General features: G+C 38.5%; 2 protein-coding genes across 3 annotated transcripts; one reads left to right on the top strand and one right to left on the bottom strand.

The window, feature by feature from the left end:
* The first annotated feature begins 1,689 nt into the window (after positions 1-1,689).
* On the top strand, positions 1,690-6,285 carry LOC112197802 (37S ribosomal protein S28, mitochondrial). Its single transcript, XM_024338662.2, has 5 exons — positions 1,690-2,664; positions 3,000-3,079; positions 3,579-3,690; positions 5,807-5,859; positions 5,971-6,285. Exons 1-5 carry the CDS (start codon positions 1,818-1,820, stop codon positions 6,136-6,138), a joined length of 1,260 nt encoding a protein of 419 aa, XP_024194430.1. The 5' UTR covers positions 1,690-1,817; the 3' UTR covers positions 6,139-6,285.
* LOC112197801 (putative disease resistance protein At1g50180) lies at positions 6,126-10,427 on the bottom strand. Of its 2 annotated transcripts, none has more exons than XM_024338661.2 (3): positions 9,032-10,427; positions 6,771-8,521; positions 6,126-6,605 (listed from the first exon to the last, which is right to left on the bottom strand). In XM_024338661.2, exons 1-2 carry the CDS (start codon positions 10,050-10,052, stop codon positions 6,771-6,773), a joined length of 2,772 nt encoding a protein of 923 aa, XP_024194429.1. In that variant the 5' UTR covers positions 10,053-10,427; the 3' UTR covers positions 6,126-6,605. The 2 variants fall into 2 exon arrangements, with proteins under 2 accessions (XP_024194429.1, XP_024194428.1); XM_024338660.2 differs by having other exon boundaries at positions 6,126-6,589.
* Between the last annotated feature and the right edge of the window lie 459 nt (positions 10,428-10,886).

Here is a 10,886-nt window from a genome sequence, read left to right as displayed (position 1 = left end):
TTACTTCGATGTAATGATAATCGATCGATATCGTAGCTTCAATTAATTGTTCCGTAATTCGAGTTAATTATCAAGCCTGCCTCGATCGGTCAAATGTTGGTCAATGAATGGTCAAAATGGTCAATCTTGGTCAGACCAGGAAAGGGTAGTCAAACCTGGTAAACTCCTACTCAAACCAGGAAAAGTTGGTTGGACGATTTATTAATTGTTGAGAATTTGAAAGTTGTTTAATAGATTATTAACAATCGAAATGTCGGAACTTAGGACTCCAGTTACTGGAGGAACGAAAGGTTCGCGACTCTCGGAGGATGTGAGAGGAAGCATCGGAATCCAGGTAGGGATTCAGGACTCTCCTCGGTTAATGGTTTTCTTATATATTGTTATTAAAATGACGCATGTTAAGTGGTATGATTTGGTTATGTTAAAGTGCAATGCATACTAACCAAATCGTGAGAAATGTGATGACTTTAGAGCGAAAGGGACATTGACTTCCTTGGGTTTGATTCCCTAAGCCTCCAGAGGGTCAGCTATGCAGGTCGTCCGAGTATCCGCAATCACAGACTCGGTACGTGTGTGTAGCTAGGTAGTGGACGTTCTCGCTACGCTTACATGGTGGTGAACAAATCAGGTAGTCAAAAACTAGGTGGTGAACAAAGCTCAGGTCTTTTGCACGAAAGGTTGGACCAATTAAGTAGTCAAAAACCAAGTGGTGAACAAAGCTCAAGTCTTTTGCATTGAAAGCTTGGATATTACAACTTACTAAACCAAGGCGGTAAGGTGAAAGAACTAACTTTTATTCACCATCACATCGAAAAGCACCTCCTGCAATAAAGATAAGTAAAATAGAGTTACAACTGAGAACGAACTCAACAAATGCATATATTTCAGAGAAATATAGAATGATACCTTTAAGTTAGGCATTCAATGATTAAATCACCAACAATCCAACATGTAGAGAACTTAGTGAGACAGAATAAAATACATGGAAACATAGGAAGATATGTCCGTGCACAAAAGAAATATTGCTTGTTATCTAATATAAACAAATTGAAGGAAAGATCAATTCCAAATCTTGAAAACAAAGTATAAAAATGAAACCTTACTTTTCCATATTGCATCCCTTTCTCAATATCAACAGTGATGAATTATCCCTCTCTCAATCCCTCTGACATTGTTACATTGTTTGCATACCTAAAGAGCATAATAGAATCTCTGATCAGGTAAGTATAGTATAAGTAAATGCCAGCATGACAGACAAAACATTTGCTCCATGAAGAAGGGGTGACCTTCTTATGAAAACATATTCTTTTCTTTTTTTCGAAGGCAACTTGGCCAAGAATGGAGAAACACTTTTCCAACATTGTCACCTATCCAACCACTGCCATGTACTCCTATGATTTTAAGCAAAACATGTTCAGACAAGGCTGATGTGCATCGTCATTCACTGATTTAGAGGCTTAGCTCTTCCCTATCTGTGCTTAACTTACGACCCATTATTTGGGCACTTGAGATGTAGCAAGTTAATGTGCACGTTGCAAGTGAGGAAGCTCATGTAGTCATGTTCAAATTGTATAAAAGATTCTAAATATGGGATTCCGGAAGCCATCGGATTGAGAGATAGATAGCCAAAGATGACCCTTATAGAGGTCGACCAATGTTATAACTACATCGTTGATGTTGGGTCGTGTAATTACTTCAAGTTCATAAGGGTACCCATTGGAATTTCAAAAATTTCATTCAGCGGCTTCTGCTTCCAAAAGAAGGCCGCCACGGCTTCTTAGCAGGCTGTTAGGGCTTCTGCTTCATCATTTTCGACGATGATGGCTCTCCGACTGAGAACCAACCAGCACCGAACCCTCACAAACCCATCATCTCTCATCCACCTCTTCTCCACTTCCTCCTCAGACCCATCCGACTCAACTGACCCAACTGAACCCAATCCCCAGTCCGACTCTTCCTCTCTCTCCAACTACTTCAGCGATGTCAAAGCCAGCCTCAGGCAACAGCAACAACACAGGAGCAGACCCACTTCTCAGAACAACAGCAACAACCCTTCTCTCTCCCGCCCTTCCAAGGCCACCTCCTTGGAGGAAATCAGCAACAAGCTTGCGGAGTTTCGGCTTGGATCCATTGGGCCAAACCCCACTGCACCTCCACCTCCGAACCCCATTTCGTTTGAGAAGCTCTATAACAAAGACGTGAGCAGCCGCAAGATGGAGTTTCAGACGATTCGGGAGAGTCTGAAGCTTATAAAGCCCAATGCCGATGAGCGGAATGAGAGGAAGGGTGAGGGTTTGCCGAAGTTGAGGTTTCGGAAAAGTTTGGATATGAATCCCAGCCAGGATGCGGGTGTTAGGGAGGGAGCACTTCCGAGTTTGTTTTATAAGGAGAAGGAGAGAAGCGGAGACAAGAGCTCGGATGCATTGAAGACCGAGTTTGTGAAGATTTATAGCTATAAAGAGTTGGGGGAGAAGCTGAGCGAGTTGAGGCCTGAGGAGGGGAAGGAGTTTACATTGGGGGAGTTGAGTGAGAGGTTGGTCAAGTTGAGGATGATGGAAGAGAAAGAGTCTGAGTCTCGGGTTGGGGGAGTGTTTGTGGACTTGAGGCACACCTTGGAGGCCTTGAAGATATCCCAACAAGAGGAGAAGCATAGGAAAACTTCGAGTGAGTAAGCCATTTTTTGCTGTTTTGATTGGGGTTGATGTTAAGTTTAATAGTTTGTTTTGATACAAGTAGACTGGTTTGTTTTGTAAGGCGTAGAAATTGTATATCAGCAGAAACATAATTGTTTCCATACCCAATTCGGTTAATATTGACAATATCTTCTAGGTGTCTAAAGAAACTTGCCCCAGTTCTAAGTTCTAGATCATGGCTAGAAACTTGGAGCTTGCTCCGTGGAGTAATTTACAACTATAGCTCGAACAAATATTTCAATGTTGTGCTTTATTGAATTTATTTTGGGGTCCTCTGCAACTCATTGATTAATGTTGTTGTTTCAGGGCAGAGGCTTCGTATCATAGATATAGGTCAAACTCCTGAGTATATGATGAAACCCCCAAAGGAAGGCTTGGTTGAGAAGGCAAGTTTAGTTCTTTTATCTTTTGCATTACCTGTGACTTTTCACAATATTCATAAATTGAATTTATCTTGGGGGAATTGCTCGCAATTACAACTTCAATGTAGAAAACTCATGAACATTAACAAGTTAAAGGAAGACATTTATTGATTTTTATAATATATTTGTTTTCTGTTTTTGACGATGTCGGATTGTTATAAATGCATATGGAATGAATTTTCAGAATAGCTCTTTCTTAAGGTCCTGAGTACTATCCTGATAGAAATGGAGACAGTCATTGATCATTATGTGTGTGTGTGTGTGTGTGTAAGTGGCACACAGTTGTGTTACTCTAGGTCTTCTTATGTTCGTAATGTATCCTATCTATTGTAAAGTGTCTGTTTGTAGAGAGTTTAATGTGCACTTGTATTGTTATAGTTCTCATATGAGGTAATATTGTCAATGATGATCTATATTCAGCAGTTTGATGCCTAATATGTGTTAAATACTATGTTGAATGCAGTATTTCCATCCAGATAACATGTCTTCTGCAGAAAAGCTGAAAATTGAGCTTGGCAAAGTTAGAGATGAATTTAAAATGTCAGAGTCAGATTGTGGTTCTGCACGAGTTCAAGGTATGGGTTTTGATATTGTATTTTACTACATCTTTTTTTTAGTCATAGAAGAAAGCATTTTTTGTATTCTTATTCTTACTATACAAGTGTAACTTTAATCTTTATCAATGGCACGCAATTCCTAATGTTTAAGAAGGCTTGCTTCCTCGTATCTTAATATTTTTAACATTTATCTATATGTACATCACTGCTAGTTCATACACTGTCATACTACTAGAGGAGGACAGAAAAGGTAATAGGAAAGTCTATGCAAAACGATGTCTCAAACCTAATATGTGGTTGGCCACTAATTTCATTTTTAAGTGCAGATTTGTATCTGGCTTGTTTCTTTGAATGGTGCATTCTCCCTTTATTTTGATATAGGAAACTATTATCAAAACAAAACAAAAAAAAATTCTAGGTAACCTTTATGAAGATGTTTTTCATCAAGAGAATGAACTCCCTGGGGGGGGGGGGGGTGTTTGAGAAATCTGAGAAAACAGTATGACAAATGCTTGAATTTTTGACTTGATAAGAAATGAAGCTTGAAAAGTTCGGTAGATAAGCTTTGTGGTTTGTGGTTCCACAAGGATTGTGGGTGTTTGAATTTTACAGTGTCTACATAACTGTTAAGGGCTCACACCAGTCCTTTTCGTGGAGGGCTGTTTGGTGTGCTAAAGGCCTAAAGTACTGCTTAAGGTGGCTTTCTTTGCTTGGTCTTTGGCATGAGGTAGGACCTCACTTTCCAAAATTTGAGGAAGAGTGGCATCATCTTAATTAGCAGTTGTTTTATGTGCAAAATTACCAAGGATTACTACCTTTTGTAATAGTGCAGGTGGCTTTAGAGTTCTGGTGTTCTTTCCTCTTTTATTCTTCTCTCTTTTTTGAGGTTCAGTTGGTTACATCTGGTGCAGTGAAGAATTTCTTTTGTTAAAGATTCAGTGAAGGATTTCCTTTGGGCCCGAAGGGGATATAGAGTATAGAGTTGATGCAGAGTCTCGTGATTCATGGCAAAGGAATCCCTTGAGTATATATGGAGGGAAAGAAAGCAACAACTGATGTTTTGAGAATATGGTCCCAGTTAGAGACTTTAAGCACTCCAAGCACCTGCACACACATTCTTTTTGCTTTTTATTTATTATTTATTTTTTTTATCATAGAAACCTCTATCGATTCACAACAACCTTAGACTGTAGTTTTATAGGACTTAGTTTCGTGTCTCAGTTGAGTTTGTTCATCTTTCTTTGGTTGTGAATAAGATTCTTTTGCTTATCAGAAAGGGGAGGAAGAGAACAAGGTGAAATTGGTATTTGGTTGCTGGTTAGAATACAAATTCTTGTATTTTGGACAGCAGCTACAACGTTGATGTGATATTAGCATGTAGGAATTACTGGAAGGGAAAGGGCATTAAACTGATGTTACTCATGTTAGGCTTTTGTTCATGTAACTAGAGGGAGAGGTTGTAATTGCAATTGAGAAAGGAAATATGATGTGTTATAGTGTAGTACAGTGACCCAAGAATAGTACTTTATTTTCATTTATAAGTTCAATCACAAAATGATCATCAATTGTGTTAAGGGTCGTATTGCGGGAATGGTAGGTTACAGTAGTACTTCATTTTCATTTAATGAAGCTTAGCTACTTAGGTGGCTGCAAATGAGAAAGGATAAATTAGTAGAAAATTTTTGGAACCTCTCTAAGGCCTTGTAGGAGTCTGACTATAGCTTTGATCTCATCATTTAAGAAGAGCATGTGATGGCTTCTCTTGATGGGGAGTCCATCTGAATTCTTGAACTGGACTGAGTCAATTTTGAAGGGGTCGCCTGAGCATCAGGCCTTGTAGTTGGAGCCTCTGGACAGTAATCCACATCGATATGACACCTTAGTGTTCATAGGGTTGGGATGGCTGCTGTCGTAGTTCTTATGTTTATAATTTGAGGGTTGAATATGAACTTTTGGGTATAAAATTGCAGGGGAGGCCCCATAGAATTTCATTTAGGAATAGCAAATTTCTCTTTCTTTTCCTGGCTGGGAAAAAATAATGATTTCAACTTTTCTGTAATTAGTACACAAATGGTATATTTTCTACTTGTGATACTTGTGGAGGTTTGCTAACCCGTTTCTCTTCACTCCGCAGTGGCACAACTCACAACTAAGATCAAACATCTATCTTCAGTTTTACACAAAAAGGTGACAACCGTTGATTTGCTTAAAATTTTGATTCATAGTTAAAATAATATGTTTAGCATCTGATTCAGCAACAAGCTTCTGTCTCTGTAAAAACTCTTATTTCTTTTGTAGGATAAGCATTCACTTAAGGGTCTTCAAGCAATGGTGCAGAGAAGAAAGAAGCTATTAAAGTATCTTCGAAGAACTGACTGGGACTCTTACTGCCTTGTTCTCTCCAAACTTGGTCTCCGGGACACGCCAGATGTCAAACAAGAGTACAAGAAACATTACAAGAATTAAAGCATTCGATTTTCTCTTTGTTTCTTCAGTAATTTACTTGTCTGGTCAACCATACATTCATAAGTTTGGAAACAAATTTGAATTCTGAGCAGTACAGTGACTAAAAAGTGAAATACGTACACCTAATAAGAACCAGATATATAACAATTGGTACCGTCTTCACAAATGGAAATCACTCTAATGAAAGAAAGAAAGAAAAAGTAAGAAATCAGACTGACTGCAGCAAGTGTTCATAGATGTTTGTTTCTGGGGGGAATTGAGATTATATATTCTGAACACTTTCTTGATCTGAAGATGAACGTGTTTTAACAATTGGCACGTTGGCAAATTAGATTGAATCTCCAAATTCAAAAAAGTCTGCATGATTTTGGATTGAATTGCAGATTTCTCCTTGTCCTGGGAATGGCCATGAAATGGATGATCACCACGCCACGTATTTTTCTACTTGATCCTGGACATGAAAAGATCTGTAAGATAAATTAAGGAGCTGCTTGATTAAATGAATATATTTTGATACTACATATAACTAAAATATACAGGGATGGTAGAAATTGGCTCAGTAGAAGCAGGCAAAAAAGTAGTATAGCAGAACTAACGAAATAATAGTAGTGAAGCATGCAAGATTTTTATACCTAGTCGCACGCCTCTCCAAATACAAGCGAAGGCACATGTTGAATTTTATAGAAATCCTCTCCTCCTTCCTGAAGCTTACTATAGAAGGTCCTAGGCATCCGCGTAATGCTCAACTTCTTGAGGCTGCTGTTGTACCTCAAGCCATCCGGAAATGTGGTCAATCCTCTACACCGCGAAATGTGCAATTGGCAGAGACTAGGCATGGCTCCTTCCTCCACAGTCCACCCATCTATTTCGTCCATGTAGCTCAGGGAGAGGAATTCAAGATGAAGAAAGCCTCCTTTGGAGCACACTAGTGTCTTGACATTGTCCTCAAACGTACCGGATTGGAGATAAAGATTTCTCAAGTTTGGCAGCTTCTCTAGTACTGACATTTGATTCTCCTTTAGAAAGCAACGACACAACCACAACTTGGTGAGATTTGGATAGCCCTGAAGGTCTTTTGGTAACTCTACAGTTGGACCATTCAAATCAAGCTTGTATATGTTGTGACATTTTGAAACTATTTGTGAAACCTCTGCATAACTATGAATTCCAACTACGTTGTGCACGTATAGAGACCTGATGCGCTCAAGTGTGCTGCTTGTAGATGTTAATACCTTCTCCAGATTCTTCAAGGGGCTCGACACTTGCACAGCCAATTTTTTAAGATTGGTTAGTTCAGTAATATCATTCAAGTGAGAATTGTCAACATGCAGTAAGGTCTGCAAATAGTGAAGAGTATCTAGCCGCAGTTTACCACTTGCACGGTAGTACAGGGGTAAATACAAGTGCCTCAGTTGTTCCATCTTCCATAGCACATTTGGAACAATATCTAATTGACGAAATCTAAGATCTAGAGTTTGCATGCTCTTCAAATTCCCCATGGACAATGGCAACCGCTTTATATGACAACGCCTTAGGCTCAGGAACCTGAGATGAACCATATTCCCAATGTCACTTGGCAACTCTACTTCTGTACACATATTTTCAAACCTCAAAACTCTAAGCAATTTGAAGACCTTAAAAACTGATTGTACCAATCTTTGATTTCGTGGCATCCAGTTTCTTGGGGTAAAGTACAACAAGGACCTGAGGTGGCCATTTCTTTCATCTCTTGGGGGAACTAATCTGTCAGCCTTATCATCCAAATGGATTGCAAGTCTTCGAACTTTACTGATACTTACTGTAGAAGAAGCAGAAGGATACATTGCCTCTTTTTTATGCGAAAAGTTAACAATTTGAAGGAAGTTCTCCTCTTCTGTCTTTAACAAGCACAAATCTCTCATAAGGTCATGGATGCGGCAAGTTTTAATCTTTCTAATTGAACCCCTTTCTCCAATTTGAACCACACATCTTTCCACTAATTCACTCAAGTAGCTGTACCCTATGTCTTCCAATGATCCAATGAAACTTTGTCCTTGTTGCCCCAAAGATATTAGACCTTCTGCCATCCATAATTGAGTCAATAGTTTCACTGGTATTTCAAAATCCTCAGGAAAGTGACCTAAATATAGAAAGCATGGTTTTAAATGGTATGGCAAGTCATCATAACTCAATGCCAAAACCCATGATGCACCTGCATATTCTTGTTCATGGCCTTTTCCTCTTCTTATGTATGCAAAAACATTCTTATGCACTGCATTCCACTCATCAATTGTGTCCTTTCTAGCTAGAAGTCCGGCAAGTGCACTGATGGCTAATGGCAAACCTGCACAATGCAGAAGCATCTTCTTTCCCAACTCTTTCATCTTTGAGTGGATTTCAGGATCTAAAAAATAATCAGAAAAATCAATAATAATTTTCAGCTCTCTTATATTCAAATAGAATATTCATCTAAGAAAATTTTAGCATCAAATATTCATTGTCGAAATTATTGCAACAACTCTACAATATAAGTTCATTCCTCTCTCTTTATGCCTACTGACCCATCATCAAGATTCATTTTCCATTTTCAAATATATTGATAATGTCAAATAATAATGAACACCAACTTATTATTACAAGAAAATAATCAACACTTGCACATAGAAATTGTATATCTCAAAATGATGATTAAATATCAATTGTCAAATTACAATTCATTATCAACCAATTCAAGCATTATATAAGAGTACCTCTAACAACGTTACAATATATACAATGTTGTTACTATGAGGTATTCTTGAGAAGAATATCCAAATTTAAGAAGAATTGATCTAATTAAGAAGAGTAAGGTGTAATATGTAACTTAGCATATGAACAAGAAAAGTGAAGTAAAATAGGGGGAGTGAGCACATACTTGTTTCCTCCCTTCCAAAAATAGCTATGATCTCAAACAATTGCCAACTTTCAGAGTCATTTAGTGGCCGAGGTTGGTGAAGAAACCCTTTTCTATCTGCGTGCAGAGCTACTGCTTTGTTGCGCGTAGTGAGTAATATTTTGCTCATAGTTTTCTCATGTGGAAATCCAGCTTTCAAAGAGTCCCATGTCTCTATACTCCAGATGTCATCAAGAACCACCAAACATGTCCTTTCTTGTAGAATAAGATAAAGCTTTTTGGCAATTTCATCCTCCCTCATTCTCCCAATTTCTTCTCGTTGCTCATTGGTAGCAGAAATGAGTTTAATCAAAATTCCTTCCCAGACTTCCCTTACTTGGAACCTGTGAGATATACACACCCAAGCAAAACAACTAAAATGGCGCCTAACTTCACTCTGATAATAAACCTGCTTTGCAAGAGTGGTCTTTCCCAAACCACCCATGCCCCAGATAGAAACAACTTTGTGGCAGTTCTCATCGTTCACCAGATGCGTAACCAATTCCTTTATGTTGTCTTGTAATCCAACAACATCACGTTCAATAATGTGAGAGTAAGTTCGCCTCAGTTGTTGCTGCCTCTGATACGAAGAGGTTGCACCATCTCTACTCTCCCTTATTTCTCTGATGTTGTAGGTCTGCAAACTCAGCCTCAAGCTAGAGATTCTGGTTGTGATTTTCTCAATTTCTGCAACGATCTTGTGAACTCCCTTTCCTTTAATCAAGATACAAGCAAGCCTTCTCGTCTTGGAAGAGACTTTGAAGGAAAAAATTTCGATAGCGTCCTCCATATCATAAGCAGCATCCCTAACTTTGGCAACCCAAATGCGCACTGTTTCATCGTCTTGTTGCCTTTTATCTGCATCTTTCAAGAAGCCTTGCATCATTTGAAGCTCTGTTTGTGCAAGCTCAACCTGATCCCTAACTCTACAGAAGTGCTTCGCTTCCTGAATGATAAAGTCCGCGAGCGTTCCCACCACAATGGAAACAACAGCCTCAGCCATATAGACTTCTTTTATGATCGAAGCCAGAAAGAGAAAAGAGCCAAACCAGCTTTTGTGGATTGATGAGATCTTGTTACCAATGGAGCTCTCTTCATCTATGTATGAAAACCAATTCTTGTGGTCAACTTTGTCTCCTCAATAATATAACAGCTATTATATCCTCTTAAATGATTTACATTAATTGTATCAATTAGCTGAGCTTTGTCAAATGCTGTTAAGATGCTTGGTTTCCACTTCAAACACCCGTATCTATAGGTACAATTAAGCTCGCTGATCTGATTCAACCACGACAAAGCTGCATGCTAGCTTTGACTTACCACAGTGGCCACATGGCCGACAACTACAAATTCAAGTTTAGATAAGTCCTAACCATAAGAGCCACAGATTTCATTCACCATCATCATCATCATCTTCTTACTTATATTCTTCTGCTACCTGTTAATTGTCATAAATTGTTGGACTATTCACTCCTTCATTTTACCTGTCAGTGCAAATGTTTTTCCAAAACTCTGACTCTCTGAGTTTGGTTTCTAATATTGAATTTCATCTTGGATCTAACATGTTTTGATTTACTTAGATGCTACTTTTGGGTGCTCATATGAGGTGTGTATTAACTTGGGTTCTGAATTAGGCTACAAATTAATGGGGGTTTGTGTTTTTCAACATAATTTTTCAACTTGAGAAAGGAAAAAGTACTTCCTTCCCTACTTACTGTGTAGCTTGAAATGAGAGGCAGTGAAGCACGAATGAGATATTTTGATTGAGAAATAAGAATGCGTGAGACTTGAAGCAAATTGTTTCATATTGAACTTATACGTAAAGTGAAAACAATGA

The sequence above is a fragment of the Rosa chinensis genome, chromosome 4 (genome assembly GCF_002994745.2).
Source record: "Rosa chinensis cultivar Old Blush chromosome 4, RchiOBHm-V2, whole genome shotgun sequence".
Classification (NCBI taxonomy): domain Eukaryota; kingdom Viridiplantae; phylum Streptophyta; class Magnoliopsida; order Rosales; family Rosaceae; genus Rosa; species Rosa chinensis.
The sequence above is the reverse complement of the archived record's forward strand: the minus strand, read 5'-3'. Positions and strand labels throughout refer to the sequence as shown.

What these genes read in the sequence shown, in the direction of transcription:
- LOC112197802 (XM_024338662.2), top strand. Translation starts at nt 1,818, where the DNA reads ATGATGGCTCTCCGACTGAGAACCAACCAGCACCGAACCCTCACAAAC. An exon ending in AGGAAGGCTTGGTTGAGAAG is followed by an intron (nt 3,080 to 3,578) that starts GCAAGTTTAGTT and finishes TGTTGAATGCAG; the next exon opens with TATTTCCATCCAGATAACAT. An exon ending in TGGTTCTGCACGAGTTCAAG is followed by an intron (nt 3,691 to 5,806) that starts GTATGGGTTTTG and finishes TTCACTCCGCAG; the next exon opens with TGGCACAACTCACAACTAAG.
- LOC112197801 (XM_024338661.2), bottom strand. Translation starts at nt 10,052, where the DNA reads ATGGCTGAGGCTGTTGTTTCCATTGTGGTGGGAACGCTCGCGGACTTT. An exon ending in TTTTGGAAGGGAGGAAACAA is followed by an intron (nt 8,522 to 9,031) that starts GTATGTGCTCAC and finishes ATTATTTTTTAG; the next exon opens with ATCCTGAAATCCACTCAAAG.